Raw genomic sequence first — 23,145 nt, 5'->3', positions numbered from 1 at the left:
GGGGAAAGAGAGGGCAAGATGACTTTACTGGGATACACTGCCTGCTTAGGAATACTCCACCCCTATTTTCTACACACACACACACACACACACACACACACACACACACACACAGCAATTTCCCAGTGAGGTAAATCCCCCAGCATTCCCCCCATATGTGCTGTCACAGCCCTCCCACCACTGCAACCGGTCTGTGTGTGTATGTGTGTCACCACTACTTTCTGACATTCCTGTGCAGAGCAGAGAGGCAGTGAGCCCAGCTGCAGAGAGACAGAGCTACAAATCCAACTCAGAGCCTCACTAGGAAGAGCAGGGAAGAAGAAAGATTCTGTTTTCCATCAATGAAGTAACATTGTGAGCTTTTATGAGTGGGGATTTCAAACTTTGAGGTCATCTGCCGCTAGGTCAGCTGGGAAATCTTACATTTTTAACAACGGATTTCTAGGAAAGCATCCTCTTTCCTCCCGTGGTTCCTCTATCCATCTCCCTCACTGGAGGCGGATTCCAAACTTGAGTCCAGAGTTTGGGAATACTTTTGGAGAGGCAAAACAAGACAAGAGTCTAGCGCTGCAACAGGAAACAAAGAGGTAAGTTAAGCCAAAATAATAACATTGCAGTTATAATTGCTGATGATGTGTAGCTTGTTTCTAGTGAGGTTGAATGTACTTTTTATAAGCTGATTCAAACAAAAGCATTCTAAATGATAAACCTGTTTGTGTTGTTTTGCTTATTGCATTAAAAGCTGCAAGACAATAAAACCTGCCGTGCCAGTAAATCAACCAGAAATGTTTTCAAAATTTCAATTGTCTACATACTTGAGAGTAAGACAGTTTTGTCGTCAATGGTGCATGTAAGTGGAGTGTGTTGCACAATCTGCTTCTAATGTGGGGTTAGGGTCTCTGTGGAGTTAGGGTTGCTTGTTCTGCTGATCCCCTGCTAGATCTCAGCCGTGCGTCCAAGAAAGAGGGAGAGAAAAAAAGACTTGAGGGCCAAGGGGTTCAGATCATTTAACACTGAGCGTAAAAAGCAATGATTGGTTGACAGAAAAAAAAGCAAAAAATATGCAACCAAAAATGTATGTGCAAGAGCGATGAAGCAGGGGATAGATGTGGATTTTTATCCTCTCTGGTTTTATCATTAAAAAGCAAGGACGGGCTGCGAAAGAAAGCAAATGATGCAAACATTATGTTCAATTGTTTCTGGCCGAGGCAAAAATAAATGCACACAGATGTTGCATGCATGTATGCAAAGAAAGGTTGTCAATCTAAGTTATGGTCTCTTTATCTTTTTTTCATTTTCTCAACCACACACACACTTGCTTGCATAAGCGCGCACACACACACATACATGTGCACACACACACACACACACACACACAGAACAAACACATCTTTGTCTCATTGCACTCATGTTTAGTTTGCTCTTGGCTAAGATCACAGGCTGATTCAATGAGTCTCAGAGCTGCAATACTACACGCATGCACACAGACGCACACACACACACACACACACACACACACACACACACACACACACACACACACACACTACCAAAGTCACTAATAAGGAATAAAACAAATGAAATACAAGTTCACATTCATACACTGTATGAACTGTAAATACACTCCATGTATCCAAATTTTGAGCCCATGCATCTTCCCATTCTCTCATCATTCATTTTTTTTTTTCTGTCACATCTGTGCTCGTGATTAGGAAAAGTAATTTCAAACAGTTTCTTTCACTTGTCCTCATGTTTACCTTTTTTCGATACAATACCAGTATCAATATTGGTCTCCGATATTGTCTAAAAAGCGATATCGGGTATGGGGTATGGGGTATAGAGTATCAGGTATCAGGCATTTAGTACCGGGTATCGAGTATCAGGTATTGGATATTGAGTATCAGGTATTAGGTATCTGGCATTGGGTACCGACTATCGAGTATCAGGTATCAGGCATTGGGTATCGATTATCAGGTATCTGGCATCGAGTATCAAGTATCAGGTATCGGGCATCGAGTATCAGGTATTGGTATTGGGTATCAGGTATCGGGCATCGAGTATCGAGTATCAAGTATCAGGTATCGGGTATCAGGTATCGGATATTGGGCATCGGGCATCGAGTATCGAGTATCAGGTATCGGGTATTGGGTATCGGGTATCGGGTATTGGGTATCAGGTATCAGGTATATGCTTGTCAATGCATAAATCCAATATTACCAATTAGCCCCCCACAAATCATGTTTTAGATCTATTATCAAGTGACAATAACAGACAACAACAGTGTGATGCTTTCAGTGAGTTCAATGTTAGTCAAAGCTACTTTTTGTATTATGTATATTCTTTATAGCACCTGTATTGAAGGGTCACTCTGTATCAGCCAATACGTGTAGGTGTTGGAATTGGTATTACCTATAGTAATATGGTATTCACATATTTGTAGACATTTGATACATACAAAAACTCATGATGGCTTCTCTATGCAACTAGTCCAATGCAGCAGTTATTGTTTTAGCAGATGGGAGCAAGAAGTGCACTGTGACAGTTGCAGTGAAGGATGCTTGGGTTGGGTTGTGTCAGCTTCCCTCCTTGGCTGATGAATATCTTAACAAGAATGACTCACTATTTAGTGCATTATATACAGTACAAACCCATTATACACTGCCCAGCAACACATGGCAGACTTAAGCTAGCTGGTAAACAGAAGAAAATATAGAAGCTAAAGATCAACGATCAATCAACATTTTCCTCCTTAATTATTATTTTTGCATCATGTGTGTTTCTTTGCAGACACTGGCTCCTGTAAAAATGGCTGACGTGGTGCAGCCAGATGCCAACAGCCTGCAGATACCCGGTGAGACATGTATACAGTTTATACCCATGCTTCATTACCATGGTAGCTTCAAAATGACTCACTTCTCTCCTGTTATCTTTGGGTGCGTGATCACACTGACATTTCCATGTGCCTCTCCCACTTGGGAATATTACTCACATCAGATTCCATTGTGACATTCCAGTCATTCAAATTCAATAACGAATACTCAGTCTCACATCTAGAAAGCTTTAGGTCAAATGTGTTCACAACCTAACTCCCAAATACGATTGTTCTGCATGTGCATATTGTATATATATGTTAGTATACGCAGCTGATTACAGTCCAAAAACTGCTCTTTCCTTGTGATAAGAGTTTCCCCATGGCTGCATATCGCTTAAACAGAGTTTTTTGGCTATTGTGTTCGTTTTCCAGTAAAGTAAGTGTCAATTCTGAAACATGTTGATAATGAGATTGTAATATTTACCATCAGAAGCGTTTTTCCTTCTATTCTCTTCTCTATTAATTCTCAGGTGATAATTTATCAGCCCCTTCATCTCCTGCCACGGCTAGAAATGACTGCAGCATCACACCACTCACTCCCTCACCCTCCCCGGTAACTATGCACGAACACACACACATTCACCACTGACACTCCTACACACCCTTTCCTTATTCTATTTATTTACTTTATATGGAGCTCTAAATCACAAGCTGTAAACCCACATCTATTTCTCACTGTTATTAGTGGCTTTAAATTACACTTACACTCAGTTTAAAGTAAAGTGTAGGCCTTGAAATGTGCCCAATAAAGACTACAATCTGTGGTAAAGAGATATACTTGTCGGCGCTAACTCTCACAACTCTAACTCTAACAGAGGAGAGGACCGAAAAGAAAGTGGATGTAAAAAAAGCTTCCGATTTCCAAGCCAACCTCATAATTCGGAACTTTTTTCTACTCATTAGAAACCAGTTATTACGGAAATCATTGGTTAAAAATCGACTCATGCTTCCTCTCCATACAGTCACAATAGCCCACATTAGCTCTGATGCTAATGCTATCAAGTTTCCAATGATAAAAGGTATAATGTTTTTAATGCGCAACATCTGAGTTTCGCGGGTTAGCATGCAAATATTTGCTAATCAGCACTACACTGTTGAGAATAATTGGAGTACCCATCAGGGCAGTAGCTTCTTTATCCTGTGTTGCAGAGGTGAATAAAAACAGTAAGGTAACGAAAAGAAGATGAATGAGCACAGGAGCAATAAACTAAGTACAACACACACACTCTGCCTCTTCTTCCTCTTCTCACCTGATTTCTCTCTCTCAGAGGGTGGAGGTCAGACCCAGGATGGCCTGTCCGTTCTCAGTTGTTGTGGCAATAGACTTTGGGACCACTTCTAGCGGCTACGCTTTCAGCTTCACACAGGACTCAGAGGCCATACACATGATGAAGTAAGAGGCTTTTTGTACTGTTTGTTGTGATTCTTCGATATTTTCCACCCTTGACATCTTTTTCCTCCCATCCATGCAGGCGCTGGGAGGGAGGAGACCCAGGAGTCGCCAATCAAAAGAGTCCGACGTGTCTGCTGCTGACCCCTGATTTGAGATTTCATAGTTTTGGGTTTGCAGCTCGGGACTTCTACCACGACCTGGATCCAGAGGAGGCCCGACACTGGCTCTACTTTGATAAGTTCAAGATGAAGATTCACAGCACAAGTGTAAGAGATATTTGTTTTTTAAAAATGACTTGTATAATGTGTCCTGACCCTGATGAGTGATGCGATAAAGGGTTATCACGACATAGACTTAGACTTTCATGTAAGTAGGCTGTGATGAAGAAACACAACCAAATTGCATTGTGGGAATTGACATGGAGAGCTTGAAATGTACTAGGGATTAAAAGATCAAGATATTTCGGCATCCGATGCTTCAGCTTTGACCATTTGTATTAACTTTGTCTCTCACATGTCTGTCGACTTTATGCAAGTGCAGTACTAAAGTTCTGGAGTACCCCTTTAAGGCTTTATGCATCAGAAAGATTACTTTTTTTGCAGCAGTGTTTCAGCAGTTTCTGGTTGTGTTTGCTACAGGACCTCACCATGGAGACAGAACTGGAGGCGGTCAATGGTCGGAGGGTCAGGGCCATCGAGGTGTTTGCTCACGCCCTGCACTTCTTCAGGGAACATGCTCTAAAGGTACCCTTTAAAGCCCCAGTTTATCACTGCAATGGTTTACTTGTTTTTACACTGATACTATTGTCAATGTTCAGAGATGGAAGCTCATATCTTAAGCTCTCGTATCTGAAGCTCCATTTCAATAAAGTGTTCCATTAATTCTATTTTAGGAGGTGAAGGACCAGTCATCATCAGTGCTGGAGGGAGATGAGATCAGATGGGTAATCACTGTCCCAGCTGTGTGGAGACAACCTGCCAAACAGTTTATGAGAGAGGCTGCATACCTGGTAGGAACACACACAATGAGTAATGCATAGAGTGTCTGGCTGAAAGGGGTTATCAGTCTATTTGGGGGGGGGGGGGGGGGGGGGGAGATGTTATGGTGGTTAGGTCTTTATTGTATCTATGACTCATTCATTCTATTCATTCTTTTATTCTATTACTCATTCAGTCTGTGTATCAAACTCGGTGCCGACAAATTTGGAACAATATTCAAGTGCTGGGGGTTAATGGGTTTTTTGGCCAGTGGAATAGGGGCTATAGAGACAACAACCTTTCACGCTCACACTAACACCACGGGGAATTTTAGAGTCACCAATTAACCTTACGAGCATGTCTTTGGACTGTGGGAGGTAGCCAGAGTACCCGGTGGGTACCCACACATGCACGGGGAGAACATGCACACTCCACACAGAAAGGCCCTCTTTGTCAGAACCAGGACTCAAACTGGAAGATGGAAAGAAAGTGATGGTATAAAGCATGAGATAAAGGCTTCATGTTCCAATGGAACACACACACAGATACACATGGAGAACACTGCACTTTTCCCTCCATCGTTCATGTATATATTTCCACCAACACACTCACACTCCTTTACTATGTACGTGTTACAATGTCTTGTAGGAAGTGTGCGTACATGAACAAGAATGCAGGCGGTCCTATCGCAATACACATCATTGAGAATGGATCGACCTTTGTGTGTGCGAGTGTGTGTGTGTGTGAGTGTACTTAAGTACAATACGCAATAGTCCATGGGAAAGACTGCACACCCTTATATTTTTAATGTCTGCTTTTTTTTGTCTCGTTCTCGCTCTATTACGTTTTCACATTGTACACCAACACATACACACACTATTTGACTTTTCAAGCACTATCTCTCTGTCCTTCACTCACCAGTCTCATGCATACATACTTTCACATGCTCATTGACATATACACACCCTGCGCTGGCTCCCAGTTTGAAGCCGTCGGGGTGTGTGTGCTTCCTGCTGGTGATGATGTCATCAGAAGTGAACAATGAGGGAGACCGGCGTACAAACACAGGAAGTGGTGTCCAGACCCCCGCCCTGAACACCCACACATGAATACACACACACACAAGCACACACTGACCATTTCAGCCACTCAACTTTACTCTGAATATAATTCAGAGTAATTCTGCTTTTATCAATATTAGTATGTCTAATGTCTAATTTTCTCTTGTTCAGCCTCCATATGATCTACATGTATTTAATAGCATTGCAGGATATTTTAATACAGCTTGTAAATTTTCTCTCCCTCGCTGTCTTTCATTTCTCCTCCAGGCCGGTCTGGTGTCTCCTGACTGTCCTGAGCAGCTACTCATTGCTCTGGAACCCGAAGCTGCATCCATTTACTGCCGTAAGCTCCGCCTCCACCAGGTGATTGACCTAACCTTGCAGCCACTCACAAATGGCCTGGACCTGGAAGGATCCCGGCCCTTCGACTCCAGCTTCAGACAAGGTAGTGAAGAGAGAGAGTGTGAGTGTGTTTATGTGTGTGTGCACTTCTTTGTGTCTTCTTTTGGGCTTTGTCATTAGCATGAGCATGAAACCACAGTATGTTCCTGGAAATGTTGTGGGTGCATTTCATTGGGGGATTGCGGTTTATGCAAAGGATGAACATTTTTTGTGTGTGAGCGTGTGAGTGTGTGTGCATAAAAGAAAGAGAGAGCACTGAGGGGAGAGATCTGACTTCAGATACTGTTTGTGGTTTTGCGTCATGACTTTGCAGTTGTGTATAAGTTGTGTATATGCACATGTGTGTGTGTGTGTGTGTGTGTGTGTGTGTGTGTGTGTGTCTTTCTTCGGATCACGATCAGATCCCAAATTTTGGAAAACTTTCGGCACAGAATATGGTTGCAATTGAAACAGGAGAGCATTTTAAATTTGAAACAATTCGTGCGCCTCTGAATTGCATTACATAAAGCAATTCTTGGCAGTGCAACAAGTTGTGAACACTGACATATGATCACATTACAAAGTTGATTTTGTAATCTATAAGCAAACACTTTTTTACACATCCAAAAGATTCAGAGAAATATTAGCATCCATTTGTAGTTGGGTTTTTAGTCATCACAATTATATAAATTCAACATTCACTTACCTTTTAACACAAATCATGTGTGCTCCAGCGTGTATCTCTGATTTTTTTAACGGGTAGGTTGTTAACATTTGGTGCATCAGACCTTTTTTGCTGAAAATAGTGGCCTTGTGAGCCTGAAAATGACACCAAAGGGAGCGCAAACAGTAATCTTACCGTCTAGAAACCAAAACAGTGAGCTGAGAGATGCAAAATCACTCCACAGAGCTGAGGGGAACTGCAGAGTTTTGGTAATTCCCTGTGAGTTTTGGCGACCTATTGTTGATGGAACAAGACTAGGTCAAAACCTAGTATGTGGCTCACCACATCAGGTCAATGTGCACTTTTGTGGGCAATGTGTTACAAGGACTGTCCTTATGAGGCTGATGACAACTTGTTTGACAGCAGGTGCACGCTGTGGACATAGGTGAGGACAGCGGACGAGCAGCGGAGCAGCAACCCTGCCTACTCCCCGGACAAAATAAAAAGAGAGTCGCATCTGTGGAGGTCCAATATGCTCCGTGAACCGTCATTGTGTCACAACTCTCTCTGTCTCTACGGCTCTGAAAGAACCGTCACTCACTCAGTTAGTCAGTCAGCCAGTTACTATGTCAGTCACACACAGACACATGTGTAGGGCTGCCCCCGGCGGTCAGCCAAAAATATTGAATAGTGCAACTTTAAAATGGAATCTTTACATACAGGAAAAATACTTCCAGAATTTTCCAAAATAAAAGGACAAAAGCAACTACTTAAATAAACCTAACTACTCTTCTTTAAAGCTCAATTGAAAACATTTGTGTTTGGAGCAGTCACAAGAAAACTGTACTGATGTGCAGAAGGGGAACAAAGAGCAATTTCAGGCTGGGAAAAACGAGACTGGCGCATAATCCAGCAAATGAACATGCCGTCCAAAATCCCCTGCACAGCCCCACGTATACATATGCAGTCATGGACACACACACTAAGAACATTCATACACACAAAGACACACACTAAACACAGGATATTGTAATTGGAACAAGGTGCAGTATGATCTCACCCCCTCCTGGCTTGTCATTCTCCCTCTCCTTCACTCACATTCATTTGCTTTCCCTCTTTCTCTCAACCATTTGTTTTCTCTCTAACTTTCTTTTTCCAGGTTGTACACTTTTCAGGGACTCTGCAGACACAAACAGGCATAATGTGTTTCCACTCACACGCACAAACACACACACATACTTGGCATCATGGTCATGTTTTTTACTATCTTTAGCTTTTCTTCCACCTCATTTCATCTCCAAAGATAGCACGGGGGAGTCATTAACACACACATACACACACAAATGCACTCACTCACACACGCGTACATTTATTTTATTTTCTGCTGTTTCAAATAGTTTGCAAATGGTTTCCAGACTTGCATTTCATTCATCAGCCTCATACAAAGCTGCACACTCACATAGAGATGCACATATATTACCTTCTGCGTCATCAAGGGTCTTAAAACAACTGTACTTTTATGATATAATCGACATTTTTGCTCAATAAATCTGAAATCTTTATAGTACTTGACTCTCTTTCTTTACATGTCCTGCCACAAATGTATATTCACAACTCTTTTTGTAAGTTTTGTGGTGCGTAGTACTTATAGAGTCTGAGGTAACACCCATAGTTTTACATCAGGGCCCCAGCTTCCCTGCAACCCTAAAAAAGAGGTTGTATTATTAAAAGCAAGAGGCAGAAATACAAAAAAAGGTTTCTTTGGTCTCTTTGACCTGTAGTTATTTCTCATCTTAAAGCCATTATGCCTTATTTCAAGGGTTCACTTACACATATGGAAGCATATAAGTGTTTTTGCGTGGGTAAACTGCCTGACAGGTACTGTGTATTTCTGTCAGCTGTGTTTAAGTGTGAACTGTTTTTGTTGGCCTCCATCCATGCACAGGATTTGCCAGTCAGCTCACTTACAAGCTGAGCACAAAGAGAAAGTTGAAATTTGAGAACATTCTTTATTTCAAGCAAATTGCTGCTGTCATGCAAAAACATTTTGACTATGGCTTTGGTATGTTTTATCTTGCCTTGCTTAGTTTGAAAGACTTTATACTATCCATTTGGTAGATGGTATGACATCATGTGTTATGAAACTTGTTTAAACCTAATCATATGTAGTATAAATTAAAAACATTCATCTTCATTAGGTTAAAAGTAAGGATGTTTATGTTTTTGCTAGAGGCAGTTTGCAATGTGCATTAGTGAAAGAACAGCTTAAGTGTCCGACCCCGCAGTTTGTTTATACAGAAGAGAAAAAATGTTTGAATTAAGGCAAAGCAGTGTTAGGTGTTGAAAGACGGTAATGACTCTTGGGGCCCTAGCTGGAGAGAGTCCATGATAATTCTTGTTGAATTTGAAGCTAGGAAAGGCAAGAACACCTACTTCACAAATCATTGCTGTGCCCCTGACCCAATCTATCAAAGACCAAAAACTGAACACAACTGAAAACATCACAGTAAAGCCTATCCATTTAATGAGTAGTTCAATATTTTTTTTAAATATATACTTATTTTTAATTCCATGTTTTGTATTAGATACATGTCTAACCTGTATTAATTTGTTTTTTGACCACTTGAGGGCAGTGAAAACAACACTGTCACTTTAATGACACTTGTTAAGTTGATTTGGTGACAGGTTAGCAGACAGTTGCTTACACATCCAGCTTGAGACACAAAACAACATTAGCATTCATTTGCAGTCATGTTTCTGGTACCGTGATGAATACGTTTAATACTCACTCTGCTTTAAGCTCAGTTTTTGTTCTCATTCCATTCCTGATATAAATATGTAGTTCCTTGGAGGCTAATGCTCCACTTTTTTCACCAGCTAATTGCTAACCGTTCTGTCTGTTTTTAGCTGCTGGCCAAGTAGCATTAAGGACATTTTTACATCTTTTTTGAAGAAAATACCTGCCTGCTAAGGTTGAAAACAGTCTATGAGGGTGGTCAAAGTTAATCAGTAGCAGCCAGAAAACCCAAACAATAAGCTAAAAGACACACATTTTGCAGTTAATTTTGATGAAATGAAAGGGTAGGTAGGTATCAAAGACCATCTGAGAACCTTTAATCTCTGCCCTTAATAAAAGACAGTCTGGTCATTTGTGCTTGGAGGATCAACTGTTTAGGAGTACCCTTGAGTCTATTAGCTTGACTGTTTTGAAATTGTTTTGCCAGTGCATTGCTACACTTATCTTTTTATGTACTTGGATAAAGAAACTAATTCGCCATGGAGTTTATTGAAGGAAGCAGAGGCATCTACAGCCCCATCAGGGTCTTATTTGACACACCCATTTATGAACGCGCTCTGCAGATCTTCTGGCACATCCAGTCATATAAAACCAAGATCGCAATAGTGACTGAAATGTTAAGGCTTCAGCAGAAGAACGAGCTCCCATGACTCAAGCAGTTCTGGATGGAGTCTCCTCAGCTCTGTCGACCACGCTCCATCAGGTCAGCTTCTCCCGCTCCATGAGAGATGACATGGTCCTCTCTATACTGGGGAAGGTGAGGCAGATTTTCTCTCCAGACACTCTGAGGATGAAGCTGAGGCGATTTGAGCCAGAGCTGCTGAACATCATCACTAATGTTGCAGTGGGGCAAATCTGTGTGCTGTTTGAGCCTCAGACGAAAACAAACATGCATGCTGGTGCTCCATCACCTACTGTAACCCTGCCAGCTGAAGCTACAGTCATTGCTTCAGTCCTGGAGGGTGAGGTTAGGAATGAGCAGCCCAGTGAAGAACCGGCTCCTCAGACTCTGTTTCCAGCTCCATCACCTACTGTAACCCTGCCAGCTGAAGCTACAGTCATTGCTTCAGTCCTGGAGGGTGAGGTTAGGAATGAGCAGCCCAGTGAAGAACCTGCTCCACAGACCCTGTTTCCAGCTCCATCACCTACTGTAACCCTGCCAGCTGAAGCTACAGTCATTGCTTCAGTCCTGGAGGGTGAGGTTAGGAATGAGGAGCCCAGCGAAGAACCTGCTCCTCAGACCCTGTTTTCAGCTCCATCACCTGAAGGAAGCAGAGGCATCTACAGACCCATCAGGGTCTTATTTGACACATCCATTTATGAACACGCTCTGCAGATCTGCTGGCACATCCAGTCATATAAAACCAAGATCGCAATAGTGACTGAAATGTTAAGGCTTCAGCAGAAGAACAAGCTCCCATCAGCGGTCAGTGTTGAAGACATCACTGACCTGCTGATGGAGGAGAGTAAAAAGACGCTGAGAGTGCAGCTCTGGGAGTTTGAGATGGAGGATTTTGATGGTGATGTCAAGCCTCTTCTTAAGCTGGTGTGGGAGGTGAACACCAGCATGCAAAAGAGAGATGTTGAGTTTGAAGCCAAATGTCTGCTTGACTCACCAGAGGCCATGCCTCCCTCCTTTAAACATCCCAGGATCATCAACCAGTCTCAGGAATATGCCAGGATCCTGATGGAGCAGCAGCAGGAGGCCCACAGCTCCAAACTGTTAAGTCCACAAGAGGTGGTGATGGATGTGGTTCCGAAAGTCCTGCAGGGCATCTGGGTGCCTCGATTAACCACCTTCTTCAACATGCCCTCCCAGAAGCTCAGTGTAATGGCTGTTTGCGTGACTCAAGCAGATCTGGATGGAGTATCCTCAGCTCTGTCGACCACGCTCCATCAGGTCAGCTTCTCCCGCTCCATGAGAGATGACATGGTCCTCTCTATACTGGGGAAGGTGAGGCAGATTTTCTCTCCAGACACTCTGAGGATGAAGCTGAGGCGATTTGAGCCAGAGCTGCTGAACATCATCACTAATGTTGCAGTGGGGCAAATCTGTGTGCTGTTTGAGCCTCAGACAAAATCAAACATGCATGCTGGTGCTCCATCACCTACTGTAACCCTGCCAGCTGAAGCTACAGTCATTGCTTCAGTCCTGGAGGGTGAGGTTAGGAATGAGCAGCCCAGTGAAGAACCTGCTCCTCAGACCCTGTTTCCAGCTCCATCACCTACTGTAACCCTGCCAGCTGAAGCTACTGCCATTGCTTCAGTCCTGGAGGGTGAGGTTAGGAATGAGGAGCCCAGCGAAGAACCTGCTCCTCAGACCCTGTTTCCAGCTCCATCACCTGTAACCCTGCCAGCTGAAGCTACAGTCATTGCTTCAGACCTGAAGGGTGAGGCTAGGAATAAGCAGCCCAGCGAAGAACCTGCTCCACAGACCCTGTTTCCAGCTCCATCACCTGTAACCCTGCCAGCTGAAGCTACTGCCATTACTTCTGTCCTGGAGGGTGAGGTTAGGAATGAGCAGCCCAGCGAAGAACCTGCTCCTCAGACCCTGTTTTCAGCTCCATCACCTGAAGGAAGCAGAGGCATCTACAGACCCATCAGGGTCTTATTTGACACACCCATTTATGAACACGCTCTGCAGATCTTCTGGCACATCCAGTCATATAAAACCAAGATCGCAATAGTGACTGAAATGTTAAGGCTTCAGCAGAAGAACGAGCTCCCATCAGCGGTCAGTGTTGAAGACATCACTGACCTGCTGATGGAGGAGAGTAAAAAGACGCTGAGAGTGCAGCTCTGGGAGTTTGAGATGGAGGATTTTGATGGTGATGTCAAGCCTCTTCTTAAGCTGGTGTGGGAGGTGAACACCAGCATGCAAAAGAGAGATGTTGAGTTTGAAGCCAAATGTCTGCTTGACTCACCAGAGGCCATGCCTCCCTCCTTTAAACATCCCAAGATCATCAACCAGGCTCAGGAATATGCCAGGATCCTGGTGGAGCAGCAGCAGGAGGCCCACAGCTCCAAACTGTTAAGTCCACAAGAGGTGGTGATGGATGTGGTTCCGAAAGTCCTGCAGGGCATCTGGGTACCTCGATTAACCACCTTCTTCAACATGCCCTCCCAGAAGCTCAGTGGAATGGCTGTTGGCGTGACTCAAGCAGTTCTGGATGGAGTCTCCTCAGCTCTGTCGACCACGCTCCATCAGGTCAGCTTCTCCCGCTCCATGACATGGTCCTCTCTATACTGGGGAAGGTGAGGCAGATTTTCTCTCCAGACACTCTGAGGATGAAGCTGAGGCGATTTGAGCCAGAGCTGCTGAACATCATCACTAATGTTGCAATGGGGCAAATCTGTGTGCTGTTTGAGCCTCAGACGAAATCAAACATGCATGCTGGTGCTCCATCACCTACTGTAACCCTGCCAGCTGAAGCTACAGTCATTGCTTCAGTCCTGGAGGGTGAGGTTAGGAATGAGCAGCCCAGTGAAGAACCTGGTCCTTAGGCCCTGTTTCCACCTCCATCACCTACTGTAACCCTGCCAGCTGAAGCTACAGTCATTGCTTCAGTCCTGGAGGGTGAGGTTAGGAATGAGGAGCCCAGCGAAGAACCTGCACCTCAGACCCTGTTTCCAGCTCCATCACCTACTGTAACCCTGCCAGCTGAAGCTACAGTCATTGCTTCAGTCCTGGAGGGTGAGGTTAGGAATGAGGAGCCCAGCGAAGAACCTGCTCCTCAGACCCTGTTTCCAGCTCCATCACCTGTAACCCTGCCAGCTGAAGCTACTGCCATTGCTTCAGTCCTGGAGGGTGAGGTTAGGAATGAGCAGCCCAGTGAAGAACCTGTTGTTCAGACCATCCATGATGCTGTGCAGAATGATCCACACACACAGAAGGGTGTGGTCACCAAGGGACGAATCCAAAATTCTTCAGGTGGTTTCGAAAAGCATTTTGCTGCTGTTTCCTGCCCGAGGATGAAGACTGAGAATTCTTCAGTCTAATTATTACAACAACAAAAAAAAAATTAATTGTTAGTATTAGTCTGTTTCATTGTTCGATATGTGGAATGAAACCTGAACCAAAGACATTCCCTTCCAGGATATACAGTGTTTTAGGTTTTTTTGTGTTTATAAAGGTAAAAAGTCACAGGACTGTTAGAGAGGTAAGCAAAAGCTTTTAAAACAAAACATGTTGGCATATTTAGACATTAGAAAATGACATTATTTTGACAGAACATATAACAAACAATGATTGCCCTGTAGCCCTTTGAGGCGCAAAGAAGTGGTTTGTATGTATCCAGAAAATTCAACATTTGTTTATGTTTATTTATAATTAAAATTATGATTATGATTATTTTGCATGACATAATTACTTAAAAGTGTGCTGCCTTTTACTGCCTAGTTATGAGCAAGTGTCTGTTTTAGAAGAATTTAAACTTTAAATCAAAATCCAGATTCATCCAAGTTATTGTTTTCTATCAAACCAGAACATGCAGAGGAGATGAACGTATTGAATCAGCTTCATCAGCTGTCTGCAAACTTTCTGAATTGGTCAAAAGTGTAATGCCCACATTTATTACACAGCTTTATTGAACACTATTCTGATTCTTTGATGTATAATTTCTGTATAGCAGACCCCTGCTGTAAAAAAGCAGTGGTGCTGTTAAAGGCCACCCCTACAGAAACAGTCTATCTGATCACAGACTCTGGAGGACTACATCAGATCGTACTAATCCGCAATGAGAAGTTTAGTGAATTAAATCAACTGATATCAAAATTGTACAACAGAGACTGATATAATCACTCAAATCTCGTACTGGTTGTATTTCTAAGATATGAAAGTCAGCCTGTTTACTTAAGATAAGATAAGAGAACTTTATTAATCCCGAAAGAAATTATAGTGCCAGGTAGCTCCAAAAATACAGTACAAATTAGAGAAATGCAAAGAACATCTCAAATATAAGTGAAATTAAAACCGCAAGCGCTATGAGTATGTGCGAAAAATCAATATCTAGACCTGTTCAGGCCGGGACAATAATCATGCATGTGAAATTTGAAGCTGATATAACGTTGTACATGTGAGAGTTAGTACTGGCTCTTACCAGTAGGTGGTGCTAAGAGTATGAGCAAAAAAATTAATATGCCTATGTATTCAGGGCAGTACCCTCATGAAACCTGAGAAATTTGGAGGAGTTTGGACAATGTATATGATACAGGCTCTGGCCAGTAGGTGGCGCTATTACTATGAGTGAAAAATGTATATGTAGATCTGTTCAGGGCAGTGAAATTTGGTGGAGATTGGACAATGTGAGAGTTGATACAGGCTGTCACCAGTGGGTGGCGCTATGGAATTGGCAAAAAAAGGAGTGTGTAGATCTGTTCAGGGTGGGATTCTTATCAAGCATATGAAATTTGGTGCCGATATGATCAAGTACAGCCGAGTTATCAATGCCTAAATGTCATGGCGAGGCATCATGGCGAAGGTAATCTTCGCTTGAAAGCTCACCAAGTTTTTTCACAAACCTTGATTGAGGTCTTAGGACCTGACATAAATTTGAGGTTAATATGTTTTATCACCTTGGAGGAGGGGCTTGTAGAGTACACATGTCACTTCCTGTTTCCAGTAGGGGGCGCTCAGCCTGATGGGAAATATTTTCATGTAATTGTGTTCAGGCTGCGACTCTTGTCAAACATGTGAAATATGAAGAAGATAGAAGATTGTTTATGGGAGTTGCAATGATTTTCTGTTCAAGTATGCACCTTGTAAATTGGCAAAAATGGGCTTTATTTTGAAAACTTCCTGTTGGGTTTGAGGTATTTCATACACCTAGGTGAAAGTAATCTCTATGGGGAGGCCTTTTTTAAAATGTATAGGGGGCGTTATGGAGCCATTTTGCTCCACCTCTATGCGAGAGCCTTATCAAATGTAAATTTTCGCCACTTTTCATGCGTGTGCCCACTTTCATGAGTTTCGGGGCATGTTAAAGCCACCAAATATGCAATTCATTTTGGACAAGAAAGAATAATAAACATAGCAGATCCAATAGGGTCCTCGCACCGCCTGGTGCTCGGGCCCTAAATATTGATATAGCATTAGCTATTTTAAGTATGGAGCTGGCAGGTGATTAGCTAGCCTTATAGCAACTGGAAACTGAAAGCAGCTTGAAAAGCTAGCCTGTTGTTAGCTATCTTAGTGTTACACCCAACCCTAAGGTGGCCCTACGGGCCTAAAAACTATCCACAATTTACCCAAATATAACCATGTGAAAACCTAAAGACACTCAAATACATGGGATTTATTAAATAACAATTAAACAACCAAATTATTAACTGAAGGCTCACAAAAGCAACTAGAACGCAACACAAAATCCCAGTCTAAGAGGCACAACCACTGCAGTCCCCACTCCAGAAGCCTTTCTCTTCAGATGTCATGTCTGGGGGTTTTAAGCACCCAACACCAGGTTTGATTCATTCTGCAATCAGCAGGGAAGAGCTGGGAAGATACAGCTGGGAAGACACAACAGAAAGCCAAAAGGGACAAACAGTGCGGTGAACACATATAGCCATAACACTGAGAAACATGCCTACAAAACAGAAGTGTAAAAATGACTATTTGTGGCCTTTAGGAGGATTTCTTGCCAAAACTTGTTTATTAAACAACAGCTTATCCTTTCACTAAGTACTTCTGTGTAGCATCTCCAGCTATCAAGCTAGTTCCTGTTAAACTTTTATTTGCCAAGAATTAGGTGGCCTTACAGGAAGTAACACAACTTGAAACCACAAACGTGTATTTTACATTTCGGTTTATGTAAACAAAGTAGGGCTAATAAATCATAATTAGTGAGTGTTGAAGGTAGAAATATTTTTTAATTTTAGACAGTATTGTTCTGCTGCCAGTGTTGATGCTATGCAAAAAAATAATAATTTCCCCTTGGGGATTAATAAAGTATCTCTTTTTCATTCTCTTTTTCTCTAAGCTAATTGCCAAGTGTGCTTTAAGTATGGAGCTTTAACTTTTTCTCATCAACGTCTCAGAAACCGCATACTAACGTACTGTCTACTACATACTCAAACAGTACTGCATACTGCCTACTAATCTGACTATTAGGATGCCGTTGGCATCATACTCAGAGCCGTCTTCTCCGTATCACGTGACTTAATCGTCTACATATATCTGGTCTGATCTCCGGTCCATCTCTACCATAGTTGAAGCTGAATAGCCGCAATGCATTTTGGGGCAATTGAGTACAACCAGTGAGCTTCCGTCTCATACTCAAATATCCGGGCCGATCTAGTATACATCCGGGCATTTCTCACATACACAAAATTGCATACTATGAGATAGGAACGCATGACATACTCAATTTTACGTCATGATTAGTATGATTGGTATTATAGTATGCGGTTTCGGACACACCGCCAGTGATTGAGCATATTTGCTAAAATGTTGAATCTTAAATTTTGTATTTTATTTTATGGATAATTTTTTTGATTTAATAAACATAATATTCAACTAATCAACTAACTATGAATTTGCAAGAAATGTTTCATCAATCCTGACTGGTAATAAATCAGATTTAAGTCAGATAAGTCAGATTTTATTCATTATATTTGTCTGAGGTGAACAGTCAATATTAAAAATAAACCTTGGTTAAACCTCCCTGTTTCCTGTCTGAGAGGGTGCCAAAAGAAAATATAACCATTACCCGTTGCCTTACTGTGACTGCTGATTTAATGATGTGTGTGTTCACAGAGATCACACCAAATATCACAAGTACAAAAACTGAAGAGTGTTCTGTTCTTGTGTGTATTCAGCTTTGTGTGTGTTTGTTGCAGCGAGGGAGCAGTTGAGGCGTTCCAGACACAGCAGGACCTTCCTGGTGGAGAGTGGAACTGGAGAGCTGTGGTCAGAGCTACAGACTGGTAAGACTGTGTGTGACAGTGTGTCGGTGTGTCATTGTGTGCGTGTGTATTTGAGAGAGACAGACAGACCCCACATGTGGGAGATATAAATGACTTTGACTTTTAACCCCAGCAGACTTATTGTGAGAAGCAGACAAAACTAGGCTACTTTCTCATTTTTGACATAGATTTATACTTTTCCTTCCTGCGTATCACCACGTCCTCCTGTGGTACCTAGTGAATTTCTTTAACCCAGTTTGGTTGTAGTTTCACAGATTATATCCAATACATCAAGACTGTGTGCAGAGCCTTTTCAAATTATTGTTTTTAAAAGTAAATTCAAGATGATGAGAAAACACCATCTGACTGCAACCTTAAGAACTTGTTAAAAGATCCAGAAAAAGCAGCTGACCGTTTCTGTGGCTCTTATTCTGTGGTGCACACTAAGACTCATAAATTAGGTCAAGTACACAATAAACTTCACACAGTGTCAACTTGTACCTGGGATGATAAAATCCTACAAAGGGACTATCAAACCCAACCACTTCTCTGTTTTTACACAGCGTTTTTGTTCTGTTGAGCCATGACAACAATCTGAGGAGCCACGTGCCCCCGCTGACCCTTTCTGCTCCCTTTCCTTACCACACACACACACACACACACACACACACACACACACACACACACACGCTACACACAGGAAGGACCCAGCCCATGAGACTCTCTGCCTTTGCACTCTCACTAAACCAAAGGCCTAGAAGCCATTTTTTATCCTCCTGTTCTGCATTTTCTCTCATTTTTCATTTGTTCTTATTCCGATGTATTTCCTGTCTTACAATCTAATTCTACCTTTATTGAGTTTAGGGTGTGGTCAGCTTAACTCAATGTAACTGAGCCAAAACTAGCTCTTATCACGGATCATATCATAAACACACACGCAAACACACACTCGTAGGGAGAGCGCAGCAATCACAGATGCCTGCAGGTTGTTTATGTTTGAGGGTCCACTGGTTGAAGATTTTCAGGGGAAACACACGTTATCATCCAGAATGTCCTACAAAAAATTGAGGAGAAACAAACGTCCTTCAGCACTGTGTACAATGTTTCTTGGGCATTAAATCGAAATGATAAGCATGTTTTTCTCAATTTTCAAAGGTACCGTTTTAATGAAAATGTGAAACACTTCCAGGACCCTTCAGGTATTAAATTTGTTTGTTATTTTTTGCTCAGGTGATAGGTATATTGTTGCCGACTGTGGAGGAGGAACAGTTGACCTTACAGTCCATCAGATTGAGCAGCCACAGGGAACACTTAAAGAACTCTACAAAGCTTCAGGTACAAACTTTCCCAAGCAACAATACAGTTGCAAACTAATTACTTACAGTGTTTAAAGATGTAGTTTGCCTACCAGGTGGTCCACATGGTGCCATCGGAGTAGATCTGGCCTTCGAAGCCATGCTGTGTCAGATCTTCGGCGAGGACTTTGTCCAGAGCTTCAAAGCTAAGAGGCCAGCAGCCTGGGTGGACCTCACCATCGCATTCGAGGCGAGGAAACGGACGGCGGCACCAGGCAGGGCCAACGCCCTCAACATCTCCCTGCCCTTCTCTTTCATTGACTTCTACAAGAGACACAGGGGGCAGAGCGTGGAAGCCGCCCTCAGGAGGAGCAAGTGAGTGTGAGCCAGGAGAGGTGTGTGTATGTAGTAGAGATGGTTGATAGTGTGTGATCAATTTGATTACTGAAAAAATGTATGTATTAATAGCAAATATGCAAACTCTCTCCTCTGTGTGTGTCAGCATGAACATAGTGAAGTGGTCGTCCCAGGGCATGCTGCGGCTGACACAGGAAGCCATGAATGAGCTCTTCCAGCCTACCATCGTCAATATTGTCAAACACATTGGTGAGACACACGCAGACATGTGAACATGCTACAGGGTTATATGCACACAATGACATGCAAATTAACAGCATGCACCAATACATAATCCAATACATAATACAATACATAAACATATACAACATATACAATACAGAAGCTACTCAAAAGAAAATTACCACAAACTTTTTATCAACTCATTATTCCAATTATTCTAATTATTTGGTTGCAAAGGTTTATAGGTATAAGGAGATGCTAACAGACAAGCAGATGCTGCACAGAGATGCAAACAGACCGGCATACTAAAAGTGTCACTGACACTCTTATTCCTTTTCTGGCCAATTGGGAGTGAAACTCCCCAAAAATGCTAAGCATTGGCTTTTACTAGTTGATATATTATCATCTTTTAATGTGGATTTTTAATGTTTAATTAAAAATTTGGACAGGTTGACAAGGTGCCAAACATGTCCATTACATACAGTTATTAACTCGTAACTTAGCTGTGTGAATCTTAATGGTGTAAAAAAAAAATTGGAAGGACAAAAATACATCAAAGTGCACAAACCTTAAACATAATGGTTTTGGTAACCTAATTTTTTAGCCTTTCTAAAGCAATAAAAAAATGAAGGGTCCTGTTTTAAATCAGTCCCATTCCAGTTGTACATTAAAAACAAGGGACTGTTTATGTAGCATTTATCATACTGGCTTTTGTTGGATCACCATAAGACGAGAAGAAGAGTGAGAGGCAAGAATGGGTTTTACCTGTATCAAAATAAAGAAAAGGCAGTTGTAGCTGATCAAAAGAAAGTAGAACTCAACAGCCCTTCGTGAAACATCCAGTGACAGAGCACTTACTGTTCCCCACCCAGTTGAATACAATCACAAACTTTACTCTTATATCCCAATAAAGTAAGGTCATATGAATGTTCTTCCTTCTTTTTATCCCCTACTAGAGGAGCTGATGGCAAAGCCAGAGGTGCGCAGTGTGCGTTTCCTCTTCCTAGTTGGTGGTTTTGCAGAGTCACCCATGCTGCAGAAAGCAGTCCAGAAAGCCCTGGGGCGGACATGCCGCATTATCATTCCCCATGATGTTGGACTGACCATACTTAAAGGTGCTGTGCTCTTTGGACTGGATCCCACTGTGGTGAGTGCTCAAGAGTACCTGTTAGTCCTAGTGTAGCTCCATGAAACATATTCTAATGAGTTCTCTCTCACAGGTCAGAGTGCGTCGATGCCCCCTGACCTATGGTGTTGGCGTCCTGAACCGGTTCATGGAGGGACGTCACCCTCGTGACAAACTCCTCATCAAGGATGGTCGTGAGTGGTGCACCGATATCCTCGACCGCTTTGTCTCTGTCGACCAGTCGGTGGCTCTGGGCGAAGTTGTGAGGCGGAGCTACACACCTGCTCGTCTGGGCCAGCGGAAGATCATCATCAACATCTACTGCAGTGTGACCGACGATGTCACATACATCTCCGACCCTGGAGTCAGGAAGTGTGGGACAATAACTTTAGATTTACCAGAACCATTACCACTACCAGGAGCAGTGGGAGGAGCAGGAGGAGGAGGAAGCCCTGAGAGAAGAGAGATCAGAGCAACCATGCAGTTTGGAGACACTGAGATCAAAGTCACAGCCGTTGACGTAATGTCTAACCGCTCTGTCCGGGCTTCCATAGACTTCCTGTCTAACTGAGGAGGAGCAGGAAGGGGAGACGTGGATTTGAAAACACAGAAATAACTGATTCTAGGGATGAGAATTTGAAGAAAAAGCGGTACTTTGGGAGTGGGAGACGTGTTTTCTGAAAAGAACAGGAACTCACATCCTGAAAATCAGACATTTATGCGTCACATGTACTCATTAGAGTAGAAAAAAGGAAAACTCTCAAACCTTTTGAAAAAAAAAGTGCCAGTCTCTCCTCAACTGAAGGGTATGGTGCCTTTTATGCACAGAAAAGAAGACATGTGACTGCCTTAAGGCTTCTGTGGAGAATTTCTCATGTAATATGATGCTGTTACTGGCACATCCATGCAGAAAATATGCAGAGGAACATTTTTAAGAACTCTGTGAAAGCTAACGCTAGCTGGTGGCAAAGTACTATCCATGATGCAACAAAGATACCTAACAATTCAACCTGTCTGACAGTTTGTTTGTTACCTAGAAAGACGCTACATAATACATTATACTACCTAGAGTGAAAATCACTCATTCTAATTTCTAAATAACAAGACTCTTTCCCTCATTTAATGACTTACACATAAATATCTCAAAACTTTTAATCTAATACCTCATTTAAACCCTACTTCACTATCCATGTATGAGATATTGATACAAGTACCTGGACTGCAGCTTTTTATAAAGAATGACACTGTTCACATTCAGATGTAGGTTCGATTTTGGTGATAGTTTTATTCAAATCAGGATAAGAGCTTTATTTAACTTTAAAGTAGTTTTTCCAGATTTTCATTGAAGCTCAAACTATATCGGAAAATTATAACCAACCAGATCTGTTGAGAGCCTGGAGATCATCTGGGCAGAAATCACCTGTCACATGTGACATACAAGTCCACTTATTTACCTCTACTTGTGCTTTCTACATTCCTGTCTTTTGTCAGCAGATGGAACTTGCTCAGTTGTCTTTACCACAAAACTAAGCTATCAGCATGGCAACTGAGATAATTCCATCAACCAAAGAAGACAGGATAAATGCAGGGAAAGCTATGGAAACAAAATTGGACTTTGGGTTAAGAGGTTTTTTTTCTTTTCTAACTTTAGTTTGTTAGTAAGTTCCAAAACTGAATTTCTACGTATTAAATGGATATAGAATGTATATAGCTCAGTAAAGCTCCTGTGGAAATAAAAATTGAGTACAAAGTACAAGTAAAAATATAAATTAAAGGGTTTCAACTTGTCCACCTAGCAAGCGAGTCGTTTCTATGTTGTGTATGCTGTTATAAACTGTATTTATGTGTATGTTAAACGATTTTAAACCACTGTATCATGTTAAACTGTTTTTCCCATCCCTGTTTCTCTTGAGTTCTTTTCAAATCCATTTTCTTTGGAATTGAGCAGGATACAAAATGATACAATTAACCACAATCCTCACTTATTGTCAATAGCAATAAATGTACTGTAAAATACTGTATAACACTTGTTTTACCATTTTCCATAGAAATACCGTACTTTACTGTTCCTATTCGAGGTGTACTTTAATACACCTGCCTG

General features: G+C 42.1%; 1 protein-coding gene across 1 annotated transcript; it reads left to right on the top strand.

Annotated features, from left to right (window-relative positions):
• The first annotated feature begins 459 nt into the window (after positions 1-459).
• On the top strand, positions 460-22,940 carry hspa12b (heat shock protein 12B). The gene is made up of 14 exons (XM_069672002.1): positions 460-587; positions 2,788-2,851; positions 3,343-3,425; positions 4,141-4,265; positions 4,345-4,531; positions 4,904-5,008; positions 5,158-5,274; positions 6,571-6,748; positions 17,979-18,065; positions 19,275-19,379; positions 19,456-19,714; positions 19,842-19,945; positions 20,875-21,065; positions 21,139-22,940. The coding sequence occupies exons 2-14, from the start codon at positions 2,806-2,808 to the stop codon at positions 21,613-21,615; spliced, it is 2,064 nt and encodes a 687-aa protein (XP_069528103.1). The 5' UTR covers positions 460-587; positions 2,788-2,805; the 3' UTR covers positions 21,616-22,940.
• The last annotated feature ends 205 nt before the right edge of the window (positions 22,941-23,145 follow it).

Source organism: Semicossyphus pulcher, unplaced genomic scaffold (genome assembly GCF_022749685.1).
Source record: "Semicossyphus pulcher isolate SPU_LCO1_2020_fin unplaced genomic scaffold, fSemPul1.0.p SCAF_21, whole genome shotgun sequence".
Classification (NCBI taxonomy): Eukaryota; Metazoa; Chordata; class Actinopteri; order Labriformes; family Labridae; genus Semicossyphus; species Semicossyphus pulcher.
This window is presented reverse-complemented; position numbering and strand designations above follow the sequence as displayed.

Bases quoted from the DNA above. Each gene is read 5' to 3' on its own strand.
- hspa12b (XM_069672002.1), top strand. From the start codon at position 2,806: ATGGCTGACGTGGTGCAGCCAGATGCCAACAGCCTGCAGATACCCG. The intron at 4,266-4,344 runs GTAAGAGGCTTT...CCATCCATGCAG, and splicing joins GAGGCCATACACATGATGAA to GCGCTGGGAGGGAGGAGACC. The intron at 6,749-17,978 runs GTAGTGAAGAGA...TGTTTGTTGCAG, and splicing joins CGACTCCAGCTTCAGACAAG to CGAGGGAGCAGTTGAGGCGT.